The following is a 19,684-nucleotide window of genomic DNA, read 5'->3' as shown; positions in this document are numbered from 1 at the left end:
TTATAAGAAACAATGTGTTGAAAATCCCAAATTGTTTGCATACTTACACACAGCTCTGACACACACTTAACCCACCAGATATGCCACCAGGGGTCTTTTCACAGTCCCCAAATCCAGAACAAATTCAAGAAAAAAGTATTATACAGAGCCATTGCATGGAACTCAGTTCCATTTCATATTGCTTTAATGAACAGCAAACCTGGTTTCAAAAAGCAGATAACGCAACACCTCACAACGCCGCTTCCCCTATTTGACCTAGATAGTTTGTGTGTATGTATTGATATGTGTGTTGATACGTGTGCCTTTAAAAATGTTGCGTGTCGTTCTGTCCTTGAGCTGTTCTTGTCTATTAATGTTCTGTATTGCGCCATGTTTAATGTTTTGTGTGGACACCAGAAAGAGTAGCTTTCACCTGGTTAGTCTATGTCATGGAAAGAGAAAAAAAAAATGGTACATTCAGCTTATATTCCCCATGTAATGTTAATGGGGAACATGGCTGACATAGAATTTGGTAGAGTCATGTCAGAGCATAAAAATAAACATGGCTCTGGTTAACACCATCTTGGCTATCACATTGTTTGGAGACTGGTTAGGCGTGAATGTGACAATTTACTATGAAGCTGGGTGATAATAACCATGATAGTATAACACAAATACAATCGCTGCTCACCTATCAACGACCATTTCAACCAATTTCAATGAAAACATGGTCATGTCTTTCTGTTGAACTCAATCTCAGTTCTCTACAACCTAGACCACCCTTCAAGTGGTCTTTAAACGTTTCAAGTTCACACCGTTTCTTGCACTCCAATAAAACTGAATCTTGGGGTAGCTATACTGTGCCTTCAGTAAGTATTCAGACCCCTTGACCTTTTCCACATTGTTAGGTTACAGCCTTTTTCAAAAATGTATTAAATCGTTTGTTTTCCCCCATCAATCTACACACAATACTCCATAACGACAAAGCAAAAACTGGTTTTTGGAGAAAAAAAATCTCGTTTATAAAAAAAAAAGATTAAAAAAAGAAATATTATGCAGAAAAAGTCAAGGGGTCTGAATACTTTCAGAAGGCACTGTACATGTAATCCTTATTCAAGGAGTCACTTGAATGTTAGCAGCGTTGCATCACTCCTATAGTGGTTGAATGGCATGACTTAACAGTAAAAGCCTCTGATCAACAATCAATTAAAGGTGAACCTGACTAGACTGGGGGAGGAATGGAGTGATGGGACTCAACTTCATGCATGATATAATCAACCATTACATTTTATATTTTCAAATCAAGTTAGTTACCATTCTCTCCTTATTTTGACTACAAACCTATTATTCCCCCAATTCTGCAAAACAAGGCTCTCTTTACACAAAAACAAAGCCACAAAATAAAACGCTATTCACTGTGCGGTATCATCGTTTAAAGTCAAACGGTTATCATAACGGTCAGATAACCTCAGTTAAATCCGTGCCACAGTCTAATCGTGCATTTATGCCTGAACATTTGCCATTCTGATGAGGACTTTGTTCAGCTAATTAGCGTAATTAGTTGGGTCACAATTAGCCTGACCCCCGGTGGAATTGTGATCCCTCCTTGCAGCACCTGACCTTGACGACAATCCACCAGAGAGCTGCAACTGATCCACACGTTCCCACACCGCAGAGTTCTCTCTTGACACAGCACATCGAACAGACAGCAGCTCTCTCACCCCCTTCCTCTCTGGCCCCGTTTACAATGGCCACATCAATTAGTTACTTGTTTACCAAAGAGCACAGCGCAAACTGTCAAACGGAACCACATGCACGCACACTCACACTGACACAGAGAGACACACACACATACAGGAAAGAGACTCACTGTTTGTTTGTAAGGATGCTTTACCCTTGCTTTTTTAGTCCATGACGCCAGCCAGAACAAGGCCTCCATTTTCATAGCGCATAAGTTTTTTATTTTACCTTTATTTAACTAGGCAAGTCAGTTAAGAACAAATTCTTATTTTCAATGATGGCCTAGGAACAGTGGGTTGACTGCCTTGTTCAGGGGCAGAAAGACAGATTTTTACCTTGTCAGCTCAGCTCTGGGATTCGATCTTGCAACCTTTCGGTTAGTAGTACAACGCTCTAACCACTAGGTTACCTGCCGCCCCAATGATGCCTTTCTATAACACAACAGACCAAAACCCCTGCCTGGGCTATGATTAATTAAACTCCATTATTCGTTCCCTTCAGAGCGGTCTGTCCGAGTTGGGCATTACTGATTCTCTGGGCTGGGCATTGTGCTGGCTGGACATGCACAGAAGGGCCACCTCCACTGGATCAATGGAAGGTGAATCTTGGCAACTTTAAGTGAGAGGTCTGCCCAGCCTGCACGCCGCACTCCGGGGCCCCTTTCAGCATTAATGAAACAGATGTCCTTTCATTAATAAGTCCAGGTCTGGAGTTGTAATTAATTAGTTAATTAATGAAAGAATGGAGAGAGCGAGAGTGAGAAAGCAAGAGAGAGAAAGAGACGAGAGAGATTGTGAGAGAGTGCAAACAGATGCTTTACATGCACTAAATGAGCCACTCCCTCTCTTACACACCTAATTACTGTGCGCTACAGTTAGCAAAGGGAAGATGCTGCATGTTTTTCTACATATTCCACTTACTTTCAAGACACTTGGTAGAAATGCACTTAACTTGTGTTTGCATCATTAAACCTGTGTGTGTGTGTGTGTTATGAATGAACAAAGGGGTCTGACTTTAAAGTACAGCGTCATGCGATATAGTGTCTTTATGGAAGTGTTATGAATGACCGAAGGTATCTCACTTCAAACTAAGTATTGACACTTTTGTGTCAATATTATTAACATTCTGCTGATTTATAAACGTCTGATTTACAAAGTCCTAATTATGACTAAACCCTTCCCATTTCCACAATTTCTGTGAAAATTTGATTTTAAACCTAATCCTAAATAAACGAAGGAAAAGTTTGATGCATTGGTCCATCAGACCTTTCGCGCATTTGGGCAGAAGTGTCTGGGAACGAGATGAGGTATAATGTGACTAACGGACTTTTGTTCCATCCTTTAGCACAACATGTCACCCTTTATAAAGCACGTTTATATCATATTCCACATTGACATTAGTGATTATGTCACACGGATATGCCACATGTATGAACCATTTATAAAGTATGACAAACTGGCATAGATGCTTTGTAACACATTTATAAAGTGGTTATGAAGGCTTTATAAGCTAAATGTCATTTAAAGCAGGACGCATTATACAATATAATCACCAAACCCCTTGCTTTCTACCAAGAGCAGAGACTTCACTACTGAATAACTGTACGCACACAAGAGTAGTGACTGATACAACAAAGACAATGTATAGGTACACTATACTACTTACTATTACTCGGTATTACCATTACCGGGTAAAAATCCAAATGGGCAGAAATCGGCCATAGGATGACCAATGACCTGGTGGAAATGAGAGTGAATGCTCACCGACAGACAGTGATCAAAAAGAAAGACAGGCCACCTATAGGAACAGTGGTTTAACGTGATTTGTCACCAATCAAGACGGGGAGCATGCAAATCAAAGATACGTTTTTTTTTCTTCGGAACACCGAACGTTATTTCCTAGATTTGGAATTTGAGTTTGATTTATTTTGTATGACCTTATTACAATGTTTCCTGTGTTTGGTGTTTAGAGGGAGGGTTTGTAGGGGCAGGAGTGCCAACCTGCCTTGATTAGAGACATAATGGCACAGGCAGGCAGGCTGGGTGGATGCAGCACAGAGAGAGGGACCCCTTACCTGCACAGTGCCTCCTCGGTCACGTGATGCTGGTTACTGCGAAGCCAAGGTGGAGGACGGGAAAACAAAAGAACAAAACAACATGGAGAGATGAGATGAGCATGGCAGAGACAAACACATGAATACACACAACATGTAGCCCAGCCCAGCACTCTCTCACACACACACACGGTCAAAAGTTTCAGAACACCTACTCATTCAAGGGATTTTCTTTATTTCTTACAATTTTCTACATTGTAGAATAATAGTAAAAATACATCAAAACTATGAAATAACACACATGGAATCATGTAGTAAGCAAAAAAGTGTTTAACATATCCAAATATATTTTTTATTGGAGATTCTTCGAATAGCCACCCTTTCCATTGATGACAGCTTTGCACACCTGGAATGCTTTTCCAACAGCCTTGAAGGGGTTCCCACATATGCTGAGCACTTGTTGGCTACTTTTCCTTCACTCTGCAGTCCGACTCACCCCAAACCATCTCAATTTGTTTTGAGGTCAGGGGAATGCGGAGGCCAGGTCATCTGATGCAGCTCTCCATCACTCTTCTTGGTCAAATAGCCCTTACACAACCTGGAGGTGTGTTGGGTCATTGTCCAGTTGAAAAACAAATTATATCCCATCTGGTTTGGGCTTAGTGGGACTGGCATATTGCTGCAGAATGCTGTGGTAGCCATGCTGGTTAAGTGTGCCTTGAATTCTAAATAAATCACAGTGTCACCTGCAATGCACCACCACATCATAACACCTCCTCCTCCATGCTTCACGGTGGGAAATACACATGCGGAGATCCGTTCACCCACACCGCATCTCACAAAGACACGGCTGATGGAACCAAAAATCAATCAATCAGCAATTCGACCGTGGAGGCCTGATTCACACAGTCTCCTCTGAAGAATTGATGTTGAAATGTGTGTTACTTGACCTCTGAAGCATTTATTTGGGCTGAAATTTCTGAGGCTGTTGACTCTAAATGAACTTATCTTCTGCAGCAGAGGTAACTCTGGGTCTTCCATTCCTGTGGCGGTCCTCGTGAGAGCCAATTTCATCATAGCACTTGATGGTTTTTGCGACTGCACTTGAAGAAACTAAGTTCTTGACATTTGACTGACCTTCATGTCTTACTGACCTTCAAGTAATGATGGACTGTCATTTCTCTTTGCTTATTTGGGGCTGTTCTTGCCATAATATGGAAATAGATTCCACAAATTAACTTTTAAGAAGGCACACCTGTTAATTGAAATGCATTCCAGGTGACTACCTCATAAAGCTGGTTGAGGGAATGCCAAGAGTGTGCAAAGCTGAACATTTAAGAGACAACTATCACAGCTCTTCACATGAGAATTAAATGAGGTTGTGGATCGTTTAAACATCCGTTCCAGTATATATGAGCAGTAATCTTGAAATAGTCACAAATAAAACCACCCACCATAAAAGTCCCTAATTCAGACAACAGTTTTTTGGAGAAAGTTATAAATGAAAAAAATACTGGACACTTGGAATTATGTTTTTGATGTTTGTTGGGCGGTAACATGGAGAGGACATAAAAGGATGTTGTGGTCCTGGTCCCACAGATGTGGAGAAGGAAAGTGAATCATGGTGGGAATTAGCATTCTAATGAAACTACATGCAACCCACGGTAGTGAAGCCGGAGAATAAGGTATCGGAGGAGGAGAAGAATTTGATCAAGGGAAAAAATAGGAGGGAGTAAAAGAATAGCAAGCAATGGGGGGAATCTGAAAAGGGGACAAGGACACGAAGAAAGGAGGAAGAACGTGGAGTAGAAGGGGAATAAATAAAGAGGGGGATAGGGATGTAGGCCTGAGAACAGAGAAGGGATGCAGAATGGGTTATAAATGAGTGATGGTGAGAGAGAAAAGAAACAGAAAAGTACTGTATAGTCAGAAAGAGAGGGGACATGCATTGCTAGATGTTCCCATAGACTTCCAGCCATTGAGCTAACAACTATCAATTTGAAAGCGCATCTCGGCAGAGACGCTGCTAAAAGAATATTGAGGAAACACTGGTGGTGGTGTTCTGGGAAAGGATTTTTTTTTTAACTTGTCTTTTTGTCGAGAGCAAAACTTTATTTTCAATCAAAAATAATTGTTCTGGAAGCAAAAACGAGGCTTCAACGTTTTTTTTTTTTTTAATCGCAATCAAATATTTTGTAATAGAGCGCAAAACTTTATGCATTTTATTCCAGAAAAATATTTTGAGAACAACATTTTTTATTTGAAAACAACATTTAAATTTCATTTTGTTAACCTCCATTTTGGACATTTTTTGAGTGTCAGTTTGGCTACAACCAATACTTTTCAGCCTTTCTTTCCGACACAAAGGAAGGATGACTGCGTGATGATGGCATCTCAGGTAAGAAGCACTGTGCTTTCTTCCGTACAACTTTTACATAGCTCCTACGATTCAGTGCCGGTTCATAACATTGTACTATATTACATAGATGCATAGCGTAGAATGATAAATCATGCAATTATTATTCTCAAGCTAACCAAACGCATTTAGCTACGAACGCCTGTTCTCGCCATTTTCAGTTGACTTAATCTAACTTTCTTTCATGGTAACTCAAAAGCATCCTTGCTTTCTATCCTAAGCACAATAAAGTTATTCTATTCTACTCAATCCATAGGCTTCATTAATGCCATTCAGACTTGAAGATGATACAACAACTATGATAGCTGAGGTTCATAGATTGGTATTAATATTAGTTCAGAACCTAACATTTTAGGGTCCATACACAGATCGGCTACATACTGTGGCTAGCTACACATCCATAGGCATACAGTCATTTTTATCCTCCAGTACACAATAAGCAAGTAAATAGTTAGCTAGCTATGTTACTTCAGCTGCATTGCACAGCAAGGCAAGCTTACACAATTGTACATTCAATTTGCAGTAAATGCTTTAGCTAACTAGATTCTTTACATCCACTGTTTCCTAAGACGACAGCCTGGTTTGCTGCTTTTCTCAGGAGTACCTAATACATTAAACAACAAAAATTACAATGTCACACTCACGTCATTACACCAGATAACTGGCTGGCTAATGTTAGCTAGTCAGCTAACTTGCTAAATAGCGATTATCGTAAATTAACTTTGACAGAAAATATGCACAATCGGTAATCTCTATATTAACGAACATATTCCTCTCAATTGTACATTTTTTGCTTGACTCGTTATGTTATAATTACTTACATTTGCGTCCCGGTAATGTTTTGTCAACCATCTTTTCTGTTGAAATTCACCAGGGACATGTATCTCGCGTCAAATTCGTCATTTGAACCACTCGATTTGATTGGTCATATAAAAACCTTGGGACCCAAATGCATAATGAGTGATCTAACTCCCTCTTGTGGTGGTCTGGCGCAATGAAGCCATGACGCTGGGTACCTCTAAGTCCCGCGGTGTAAGCTCACAACTTTTAAAGGAGGAACCACTGTAGATAGAGTGGAGTAGACGAAGTATCAAGGGAATTTAGACAACTCTGTAAAAATGGTAATCAGGCACAGCAGTATAAGGCACTGCATCGCAGTGCTAGCGGCGTCACTACAGACCCGGGTTTGATCCCGGGCAGTACCACAACTGGCCGTGATCGGGTGTCCCATAGGGTCGTCCGAGTCCCATAGTGTCGTCCGGGTTAGGGCAGAGTTTGGCCGGGGGGGCTTTACTTGGCTCATCGTGCGCTAGCGACTCCTTGTGGCAGGCCGGGCGCCTGCAGGCTGACCTCAGTTGTCCGTTGTTGAACAGTGTTTCCTCTGACACATTGGTGAGGCTGGCTTCCGGGTTAAGCAGTCGGGTGTTAAGAAGCGCGGTTTGATGGGTCATGTTTCGGAGCATGACTTGACCTTCTCCTCCCGAGCCCGTTGGTGAGTTGCAGCGATGAGACAAGATCATAATTGGCGAGAAAAAGGGAGTAATATACAAACAAATTTAAAACAATGTCATCTGGCTGGTGTGAGAGAGTGAGACTATGAATCATTTCGCTCCCTGTCTTCCCCACTGGCATCCAGCGGTATGACAGTAATTAGATTAACCTGCTTCCCCAGTCAATTAATATTTACACTGAACCATTTGAAGTGAGCCGTTAGGGGCAGATGGAAGAAGTTCAGTGCCATGAGCCAAGAGGCATAACATCCTACTCTACTGATAAGAACAGTAATAGGCCAGTTCCAGAAAAACACGCCAGGGCTGTGGCGGGGGGTGACATGGGTGAAGCACTATGGCTACACAAACCGCTCAACATCTACAGTTCACAGCCCACCCAAGACACATTGCCCTGCCTGTCGTGTTATATATAGCACCTATAGTGTAGCTGATTGATACAAAATGACTAATTAGCTCAGTGTGGGAGTATTCTTGAAAATGAACAATTTTCTCCCAGTAACAAGACTCCAGGATAATCTATAAAAGGGTTAGTGTGGGTTGTCCTTAGTGCACCCACTCCTTTACTTAAAAGCCTGCCTGGTTCCAGCATTTAACTGGCCTTCCTGTGTATGGTTTATGTGGGCTGCTTGCTTGCCTGTTTTGTCCTCCTTCTCCTCCTGTAGCGAGTGTCATTTTTGAGATAATTATTTATTAAGTTGTTCTTTATGCCTAGCTGTTGCTGTCTGTCGGGCCATCTGTCCCCAGCGAGGTGCTGCCTCTTTGTTCTGTTCCCCCTGGCCGCAGGGGAGAAGGGGACTGCTAGAGTACGATTCACCTTCTGCTGACGGCCACCCACCCCCAACCGCGCACCATGCATCGGGTACAGGGGCAGTGGCCCAGCGGGCACTGGGCCTTCTGTCAGCACTTTAGACCACTGTGGTTACCTTGACAAACTTATCCCGGACACCAAGTTCAGCCTGCTCACTGGTGCAAAGTCATAACCAATAGATATAGAGAGCCGCAAAAATTATACTTAGACAACTTGCATAGGCCTACGATCTGCCTGAGAGGGAGTGACTGACCAAATATGTCCATGTCATCTGGACATAACATTAGGGTTGTTTGTTGAGTTTGTCATTAGATCCCCACTAGCTGTTACTTTAGCAGTGGTATCCAGTGAATGACTAACTAACTAACACCCTTGCTTTTATTGCAGTTACACTCAAACTTTTCTTTTCTTACTAGCACCAACTTTACTGATAGCTACTTTGAGTAAAAATGTACTTACTATGACTGTGATACGTGGTTCTCTCACCAAGCTACCTTAACGGGATAGTGCGAGACTCTGGCAATTAAGATGTTTTCTACTTACCCAGAGATGAATTCACTGATAAAAAGTGTACATTACCAAGAAGGAGTGTGATGGAGTTTTGCATCAGATGACCTGGCCTCCACAATCATCCGACCTCAAAACCCAATTGAGATGGTTTAGGATGAGTTGGACTGCAGAGTGAAGGAAAAGCAGCCAACAAGTGCTCAGCATATGTGGGAACTCCTTCAAGACTGTTGTAAAAGCATTCCAGGTGAAGGTGGCTGAGAGAATGCCAAAAACGTGCAAAGCTGTCATCAAGGTGAGACAACCATGTATCACAATAAGTAAAAGAATTATCACATTTACGTAAGTATTCAGACCCTTTACTCAGTCAGTTTTTGAAGCACCTTTAGCAGTGATTTGGCAGTGATTACAGCCTTGAGTCTTCTTGGGTATGACGCTACAAGCTTGGCACACCTGTAGTTTCTCCCATTCTTCTCTGCAGATCCTCTCAAGCTCTGTCAGGTTGGATGGGCAGCGTCGCTACACAGCTTTTTTCAGGTCTCTCCAGAGATGTTTGATCAAGTTCCAGTCTGGGCTCTGACTGGGCCACTCAAAGACATTCAAAGACTTGTCCCGAAGCACCTCCTGCGCTTTCTTGTCTGTCTGCTTAGGGTCATTGTCCTGTTGGAAGCTGAACCTTCACCCCAGTCTTGAAGGAGTTCCTACATATGCTGAACACTTGTTCGCTGTTTTTCCTTCACTCTGAATGATTAAGCACAAAGCAGATGGGATGGCGTATTGCTGCAGAACGTTTTGGTAGCCATGCTGGTTAACTGTGCCTTGAATCCTAAATAAATCACTGACAGTGAAGCACCCCTACACCTCCTCCTCCATGTTTCACGGTGGGAGCCAGATCATCCGTTCACCTACTCTGCGTCTCACAAACACACAGCGGGTCGAACCAAAAATGTTGATGTCAGATGTCCACCGGTCTCATGTCCATTTCTCGTGTTTCTTGGACCAAGCAGGTCTCTTCTTCTTGTTGGTGTCCTTTAGTAGTTGTTTCTTTGCAGCGATTCACACAGTCTCCTCTGAACAGTTGATGTTGAGATGTGTCTGTTACTTGAATTCTGTGAAGCATTTATTTGGGCTGCAATTTCTGAGGCTGGTAACTCTAAATGAACTTATCCTCTGCAGCAGAGGTAACTTTGGGTCTTCCTTTCCTGTGGCGGTCCTCATGAAAGCCAGTTTATGCACTCAAAGTTCTTGGCATTTTCCAGATTGACTGACCTTCATGTCTTACTGACCTTCAAGTAATGATGGACTGCCATTTCTCTTTGCAAATAAGGCTATATTCTGTATACCAACCCTACCTTGTCACAACACAACTGATGGGCTCAAACGCATTAATAAAGAGAGAAATTCCACAAATTAACTTAAGGCACACCTGTTAATTTTAATTTATTCCAGGTGACTACCTCATGAAGCTGGTTGAGAGAATGCCAAGAATGTGCAAAGCTGTCATCAAGGCAAAAAGGTGGATACTTTGAAGAATCTCAAATATATAATGTATTTGTAACAATTTGCATTGTAACACTTTTTTGGTTACTACATTATTCCATGTGTTATTTAATAGTTGTGATGTCTTCACTATTATTCTACAATGTAGAAAAAAGTAAAAATAAAGAAAAACCCAGAAATTAGTAGGTGTGACAACTTTTGACTGGTACTGTATATGCTGAGGAGATAAGTATTCAACCCCGAGTCAATACATGCTAGAATCACCTTTGGCCACGATTACAGCAGTGATTCTGTCTGGGTAAGTCTAAGTGCTTTGCACATCTGGATTGTACAATATTAGGCTATTATATTTTTTAAACAATTATTCAAGCTCTGAGAAGTTGATCATTGCTAGACAGACATTTTCAAGACTTGACCGATTTTCATGCTGATTTAAGTAAAAAAAACTGCAACTCCAGTGTATTTGGTCTTGATTTTTAGGTTATTGTATCGCTGAAAGGTGAATTTGTCTCCCAGTGTCTGTTGGAATGCAGAATGAAGTTTTCCTCTTGAATTTTGCCTGTGTTTAGCTCTATTCCATACATTTTTGTTTTAAAAAAACTCCCTAGTCCTTGATGATGACAAGCATACTCATAACATGATGTAGCCACCACCACGCTTTAAAATATGAAGAGTGGTACTCAGTGATGTGTTATGTTTGACCCAAATATAACGCTTTGTATTCAGGACAAAAAGTGCATTTCTGGCCTCCCGAGTGGTGCAGTGGTCTGTCACTGCATAGCACTGCTAGAGGCGTCACTACAGATGAGAGTTCGATCCCGGGCTGTATCACAACCGGCCGTGATCGGAAGTCCCATAGGGCGGCGCACAATTGGCCCAGCGTTGTCCGGGTTAGTGGAGGGTTTGGCCGGGGGAGCATTACTTGAGCTCATCGCACTCTAGCAATTCCTTGTGGCAGGCCGGGCGGCTGTAGGCTGACCTCTCATCAGTTGAACAGTGTTTCCTCCGACACATTGGTGCAGCTGGCGTCCGGGTTAAGCGGGCGGATGTTATTAAGCCCGGTTTGACGGGTGATGTTTCGGAGGACGCAACGATGAGACAAAATCGAAATTGGGGAGAAAAAGGGGGTAACATTTTTGGGGGGCGGTATTACTTTAGTGCCTTATTGCAAACAGGATGCATGTTTTGGAATATTTTTCACGCTGTCATTTAGGTTAGTATTGTGGAGTAACTACGTTGTTGGGTGCCTGTATGTTTGTAGTGTCTGGGTATATTGATTCACCATCCAAAGTGTAATTAGTAATGTACCATGCCTTAAGGGATATTCAATGTCTGCTTTTTTAAACCCATAGACCAATTTGTTCCCTTCTTTGCAAACCATTAGATAAGCTCCCTGGACTTTGTGGTTGAATCCGTGCTTGAAATTCACACAGAGTGAGTCCATTCAACTTATTGTGACTTGTAAAGAACAATTTTATTTAGGCCTAACATAAAAAAAGGGTTTAATACTTATTGACTCAAGAAATTCAGAAACTCAAGATCAGTGGCACAACATCTCAATTTAATCCATTTAAAATTCAGACGAACAACAAAATGTGGAAAGGTGGTGTGAATACTTTCCGAAGACATTGTATGTGTGTGCACACAGTGCCTTCGGTGAGGGGGGGGGGGCAGGACTCTACAGGAAGTGGCTACCAGAAGAAGAGCAGAGAGATGCTAAGAGAGCCTAGGCCGTCCTCCTTTGGGATGACATGCCGTTATGCTGAATGGGGAACACACAAGTCATTCAGGTTGTCCCACGCCGGCCTGGCCAGGAGCCAGCGCACTTATCTCAATCTAATCCTGCACAATGATGCAGCACAGAGCACCTCTTAATTATGGGCAGAGGCACTCTTCTCTCACAACACAGACAAAAGCGCATGCACACGTGCACACACAAATGTGCACACACACACACACGCACAAACGCTAATGCGCATGACACACACAACAACAAGAAACAAACAAACGGATACATAAAAAAAAACATGCATCTTATTAATCACAAGCGTACAGCATACAGATACAGGAGCCTTTGAGCGAGAGCTGCTGCTACGGCATCTCAAACAGCAAATGCATAGGCAACGGAAGGCAGGCTTCATCAACATGTCACACACCACTTTGCAATGAGCTGGAGGCAGTATACATTTTGGAAACATACAGTTTACTTAATTGTTTGAAACCTGAACTTTTTACTACATATTATGGAGGCATGTCTTTACCTTGCTTCAAGTAGCCTAGAAAAAATCAGACCCATAATCGGAAGGTATTAGGCACAATCCTAGTCATAGAAGCAGCCCATGCTACTTGTTGCCTATCAGATCTCCCCCTCTTTCTACATTTCTAGGATATTTTCCTCTCCGTCACATGTGCTTTAGACTGTTTTTTCCCACTAATTGCATTATGGAACAAACATTTGCACGTAGCCTACTGCCTTGTGTGCATTGCTGCACTTATAATGTGAAGAAATAATAGTTCAACATTTTAATACAATTATTCTGATCTGTTGCATCAGACTAATTTCTTTTTCATTTTTTAAAATGTAGCCTAGGCCTACTGGTTGCATAAATGTGGGATCTATCGTCCCACAACTGTCCCAGAGTCTGTTTGAAATAGGCTATTTCTTCCTTGTCAAGCTGACCAATAAAAGAGCCGTAATCTAAATGTGATGCGTCATTCCGAGCACCGCGGATGGACGCCTTAATCAGTTTACTCACCCAATGCACATGGGTCCGGTCAATTTCTCAAATTGTTCAGCACCACATTTTCCTAACGAAATCATGGTGTGCACATACTACAACCTAGAGACATCAATATGAAAAGCAATGTTTTCAGATACAACAATTCACCAACCTCAGAAGTGGTTGTATTCCAAAAGTTTGGGGGTATTTCAGAGGTTGTTTGTATCTTGTATGGTTGCAAGTCTGAACCAGGCAAAAATATGTACGTTCGTGGGAAACCAATGAGGATCAAGGAATTATATCCACACACATACGGTCCTAGTAATCACCCCAGACAGGTACCCCAACCAACCACAAACAATGAAAAGCATCCAGATTATGCACGCGGTGGCCACCTGGTCTGTGAACCTCAAAGAGCATGTGCTTGCTTCTCAGATGGTATGTGCCCATAGCGTTCTAACACCCTGGACCAGAGCTATAATCTGTCCCAAGCTCAGTTCCAGGGCGTACCTATTAGCTAGCTAGCTCTGGTCCGTAATAATTAGCTCTGATCCAGGGCGTAGCTAGAAGTCAGTGCGGACCAGAGCTAGCTACACCCTAGAGCAGAGTTAGTGCGGAACAGAGCTAGATAGCTACTAGCTACACCCTGGACCAGAGCTAGTGTGGACCAGAGCTAGATAGATACTAGCTATGCCCTGAACCAGAGTTAGTCACATATTACAGCTCTGGTCCAGGGTGTTGGAGCACTGCATATGCACATACCAACAGGAGCTTTCATCCATCCCTGCCTGCTACTGCCCTGTGGGTACACTCTACAAGGAAGCCCACTGTCTGTTCATTCCTCTCACAATTCCACCTGATATACGCACGCACTGTTAGTGGATGCAAGGAGGCTGTTAAGTAACAAAACCATGATGGCAACGCGAAACAATAGCAGAACCTGGGTAAACCAATCATGGAAGACAAGGGCCACAATATGAACCATAGGGAAAGTGAGCGATTCATACTACCATTCCTAATGCAACCGGTGCAACTAGCAGAGATGTACGTGGCTGTGTTAGAGCATAGTGCACCTAGATCAGACTGGAGAGGTCAGCTAGTGCATAACCTCCGTGGCTCAGCTGACAGGAAAGGGGGGGGGAACAAAGGCTGACAGATCAGGGTCAAGGGTGAAAAGCAGGGTTCAGGAGGTGCAGTAACTGGGGGGTTAAGTAGTGCCCTAACGCCAGGGCCTAACTGGCATGCCATGCTTCAGGTGCAGGGGACATTCTCTATGGTACGGTACTGTATAGTATAATACAGGGAGCATTCTCCAGTAGTCCACAAAGCAGGAAACACAACAACACACATACAAGTCCAGATTAAACACCACTCACTTAGCGGCCTGCGTGACAACATGACCGTGCTCCCGCAAGCTCTGCCCTGCAAACAAAACACACCAATATCTTGGGATCAATGTCAGCAAACCTGGAATAGGGGGGGAATCAGGGGTGGATAACATGGCAGCTTAACAGCCTGCATAGTGCACTAGATACCAAATGTTAAAAAATATTTTTAAAACTGTGCACCCTTCTGGTAGATATTATTGATGTAGGGCCAGGAGTTAGTCCTGTTGATGTAGGACCGGGAGTTAGTCCTGAGCATGATGGCCTCCTGATCAGTTGACAAGGACAAGAAGAAAGTTCTGGCTTCCTTCACATAACCTTCATCTGATCCAGTATAGATGAGTACCAATGCCCTGACTGCAGGCCTGTACGTCTCCCTCTAAGTTCCACCTGCCATACTTAGCGCCCTCCTGTGTTTACAAGGTCCTGGACGTTGGAGGGGCCTCCTGCAGTAAGGGGCAGCTGCTGCAGCACCACAGCAGGCTGATAGAGGGACGCCTCTGCCAGTAAAAGTTGATGGTCACAGTAAAAATCACAGTAAAAACACTATTTCCCTTTTCAGGGCCCTAATAACCCTGCCTCCGTCCAGACCGCACATGAACTTGCAGATCGGGCAGACGCCACAGGGGCCCACCCCACACATTACATCAGGCTTAATGGTGTGTATGATCCTCGTCCCCTCCCCACTCAGTGTCAGGAGCCCAAAAGGAGTTACGGTTAAGGAGCCGTGGTCTGGGCACAGGCGAGAACTAATTTTATCACTTTCGCATACACTCTGGGAGAAGTAGGACAGACCCAAAACCATGAAGCTGAGCTGGGATATACAGATGGAGGGACAACAGAAAGAGGTGGAGGGAGGAGAAGCGGGGAGGAAAATTGAAAAAAGGGGGGGGGGTTACAAAAAGAGGGGAAAGGGGAGGGAGGTCTAAAGAGGACAGGCCAGCACCATAAAGATGAGGAAGGATATACAGATGGAGGGACAGCTGAAAGAGGAGGAAGTAGGAAGACGTTTAAAAAGAGGGGAGTGTAAGTAGGGCAGAAAGATTACTTTCTGCAGTGCTTTACCATTAGTCAAAGGTAGAGGTAGATCTGGAATTGGGGACGAGACAGAGACCTAATTTAGCTGGTTGTAGATCTGGACAGAGAAGGAACAATCTTGGCTTAAAATGAGAGTTGAGTATGCAGTTTTCACTCTTGAATTGCATACCTTAAATTTCAAAACTCTGCGTCCCTCAAGCAAACTTCTAGGCCTAACAATACCGACCATGCACCAGATTTGCCTGTTCTTGCTGTGAGATGTTACCCCACTCTTCCAACAAGACACCTGCAAGTTCCAGGAAATTTCTGGGTGGGGAATGGCCCTAGCCCTTCCAGCAGGTCCCAGATGTGCTCAAAGGGATTGAGATCCGGGGTCTTCGCTGCCCATGGCAGAACACTGACATACCTGTCTTGCAGAAATCACACACAGAACGAGCAGTATGGCTGGTGGCATTGTCATGCTGGAGGGTCATGTCAGGATGAGCCTGCAGGAAGGGTACCTACCTGTAACCTGTAGGATAGGATAAGTAATCCTTCTCACCCCCCTTTAAGATTTAGATGCACTATTGTAAAGTGACTGTTCTACTGGATGTCATAAGGTGAATGCACCAATTTATAAGTCGCTCTGGATAAGAGCGTCTGCTAAATGACTTAAATGTAAATGTTAAATGGAGGAGGATGTCTTCCCTGTAACGCACAACGTTGAGATTGCCTGCAATGACAACAAGCTCAGTCCGATGATGCTGTGACACACCGCCCCAGACCATGATTGACCCTCCACCTCCAAATCGATCCCACTCCAGAGTACAGGCCTCGGTGTAACACTCATTCCTTCAACAATAAACGCACATCCGACCATCACCCCTAGTGAGACAAAACAACGACTCGTCAGTGAAGAGCACTTTTTGCCAGTCCTGCCTGGTCCAGCAACGGTGGGTTTGTGCCCATAGGCGTGATGTCTGGTGAGAATCTGCCTTACAACATGCCAACAAGCCCTCAGTCCAGCATCTCACGTGGTCTGCCAGTGCGAGGACGATCAGCTGTCTGTCCTGTCTCCCTGTGGCGCTGTCTTAGGCGTCTCGCACTACGGAGATTGCAATGTATTGCCCATGCCACATCTGCAGTCCTCATGCCTCCTTGCAGCATGCCTAAGGCACATTTACACAGATGAGCAGGGACCCTGGGCATCTTTCTTTTGGTGTTTTTCAGAGTCAGTACAAAGGCCTCTTTAGTGTCCTTAAATGTGACCTTAATTGCCTAACGTCTGTAAGCTATTTATGTCTTAACGACCGTTCCACAGGTGCACGTTCATTAATTGTTTGTGGTTCTTTGAACAAGCATGGGAAACAGTGTTTAAACCCTTTATAATAAAGATCTCTGAAGTTATTTGAATTTTTACGAATGATCTTTGAAAGACAGGGTCCTGAAAAAGGGACATTTCTTTCTTGCAGAGTTTAGATTCATTTACCTTTGATAAAATATGTCCCACTCAAGCATTTGGCCGTCATTGTAAATAACAATTTGTTCTTAACTGACTTGCCTAGTTAAATAAAGATTAAATACATATTAAACAGGCAAATTGTGCCTTAAAAACACATCTAAATATCATCGCCCCACTTTTCCTCAGTTTCGATCTCAACTCTCAGTATATCCATCTCACGTAAAAAGAGCCAGGCCCATCTATATTGAACAAAAATATAAACACAACATGTAGAGTGTTTTATGAGCTGAAATAAAAGATCCCAGAAATGTTCCATAACTCACAAAACTCTTATTTCTCTCAAATTTTGAGTAGAAATGTGTTTATATCATGTTAGTGAGTATTTCTCCTTTTCCTAGATAATCCATCCACTTGACAGGTGTGGCATATCAAGAAGCTGATTAAACAGCATGATCATTACACAGGTGCACTTTGTGCTGGGGACAATAAAAGGCCACTAAAATGTGCAGTTTTGTCACACAACACAATACCACAGATGTCTCAAATTGAGGGAGCATGCAATTGGCATGCTGACTGCAGGAATGTCAACCAGAGCTGCTGCCAGAGAATGAAATGTTCAGTTATCTACCATAAGCCGCTTCCAACGTTGTTTTAGAGAATTTGGAAGTATGTTGAACTGGCATCACAACCACACACCACGTGTAACCACGCAAGCCCAGGACCTCCACATCCGGCTTCTTCACCTGCAGGATAGACTGAGACCAGCCACCCGGACAGCTGAGAAAACGGGACCTTTTGTGGGGAAAACTAATTCTGATTGGCTGGGTCTGTCTCCCAGGCCCACCCATGGCTGCGCACCTGAACCAGTCATGTGAAATCCATAGATTAGGGCATAATGAATTTATTTCAATTGACTGATTTCCTTATATGAACTGTAACATAGTAAAATCATTAAAATGATTGAGTTTATATTTTCGTTCAGTGTAGTTGTCAACTAGCATCTAGTTGTCAACACAGTGTCTGTCAATAGCACATCATTGATCATACCTGACCCTCATTCACAGCTCCCTCTGAAGCTCATGTCCTCAACCCTGGCTCCTTGTTCAAAGACACAATATGACTGTACCGAGAATAAAACGGAAACAGAAAAACACAATCAAAACCGAGAAAATGAATGGGGGGGGGTTGTTGTGGGAAGTGCTTTGCAGTGGAAGCCTCTTCTTATACCCCTGGTGCGCTCCCATCTTCCCTGCTGGGATCAGAGATTAGGAAAGCGTAGAACGCTCCGCAGGCGCCTCTTGGAATGCTGAAAGTGGTGCGAATGGAGTTCAGGGCCGAGGAGAGATGTGAGAGCCCAACAGGGTGAAGTTTGATGCCCGAGTTGAAATGGTCACCATGTACCTTTGCACAGGTGTTTACAGAGCAGTGGAGAGCAGGAGGATTGCATTGGCAGGGCTTGGTGGCCTGCTCCCAGCACAGAATCCCCGCTGGCATCTGGCTGGCGCATGGCACAGGGTGGCCAGTCTGCACCATGTTCATGGAGCCTCTTTAATAAGTGCTGTCATTCCACTAAACACAGATTTATGACTGCAAGAGGAATCTTCGGGAAGAAAGGCAATCCATTTAACATCTTATCTCCCCTATAGAGGGGGACTAAATGTTCGCTTAAGTGTTTTTCCATTTAAATGACTGTCTACAACAGCTTACAGGCAACACTATAAATTCCCTGGCTTTTAGCGGTTCCCTTCATCCTTTTAAGTAGCGACAACAGTGACCACAAGGAGACTGGAGAGAGGGGCACAGAGAAAAAGGAAGAGAGAGGAAAGAGTGCTGCACATCAAGTACTTTTGATTCCCTATAAAATGTCCCTCTTAAGAATGCTTACTTCTCCAAGCCAATTTAATGCGCAATCTCAATCGATTCAAGCCCCTGAAAAAACTTTTTCAAATACCCTGTACCTCAAGCTGTTAAGTCTCGGCAGGACATCAAATAGCCTCTCCTTCTGGCAACACATTCGCTCTACTATTTTTCTTTCTCCCTCTCTCTCAGTGCTGGAAATCCTTAAAATACTATCTGAAGATGTGAGAGGCTTCACACGGCATCTATTCATTCTGTTGAGTCATTCAACTGCCTTGCTCATGCATTTGCTATCGACACTTGAAGAGCGTATTTTCAAACTCAATTCTTCCTCTCTTCATTGGTTCACCTATGAACATGCACGTTCACCTAGGAACATGCACTTCCGGCTGCATGACGCGTGGGTGCTTGGCCCAACAACATTTCCAGGACTTTGAGAAGTCTTTGCTCCAGAGCCTTGGTTCTTTTGGAGTGGGTGGACAGGACTGATGACCAAAACAGAGCGGACACAGGGAAGTCTCTGGTGGTGGTATGGGGCTGAACAGAGAGAGTACAGTGCTTGATCTGCCTCTCCCTGTCAGCGAATTAGCTCCAATGGAGAGAGGGAGAACGTGCTCCAAAAAAACAAGACATCCTCCTGAAGTCACACCAGCCTTCGAAATAGCTGACCCACTTGTAGACACACTTTAGATAACTGCCTGTCCTCGATGTTGTAACCGATAAAGGTTT

General features: G+C 43.5%; 1 protein-coding gene across 3 annotated transcripts in view; it reads right to left on the bottom strand.

Moving 5' to 3' along the window:
* Positions 1-19,684, bottom strand: part of LOC118357999 (serine-rich coiled-coil domain-containing protein 1-like) — a 104,855-nt gene that overhangs the window by 43,991 nt on the left and 41,180 nt on the right. For 2 of the 3 annotated variants that reach the window (XM_052478480.1, XM_052478481.1), the window contains exon 10: positions 3,794-3,829. The exons of the other annotated variant lie outside the window; for it this stretch is intronic. In XM_052478480.1, coding sequence (XP_052334440.1) covers positions 3,827-3,829 — 3 coding nt within the window. In that variant the 3' untranslated portion in view covers positions 3,794-3,826. The remainder of the gene's footprint in view (positions 1-3,793; positions 3,830-19,684) is intronic. 3 annotated transcript variants of the gene reach the window in all.

Source organism: Oncorhynchus keta, chromosome 25 (assembly GCF_023373465.1).
Source record: "Oncorhynchus keta strain PuntledgeMale-10-30-2019 chromosome 25, Oket_V2, whole genome shotgun sequence".
Taxonomy (NCBI): domain Eukaryota; kingdom Metazoa; phylum Chordata; class Actinopteri; order Salmoniformes; family Salmonidae; genus Oncorhynchus; species Oncorhynchus keta.
Note: the sequence above shows the minus strand (reverse complement) of the source record. Positions and strands in the feature narration are given on the sequence as shown.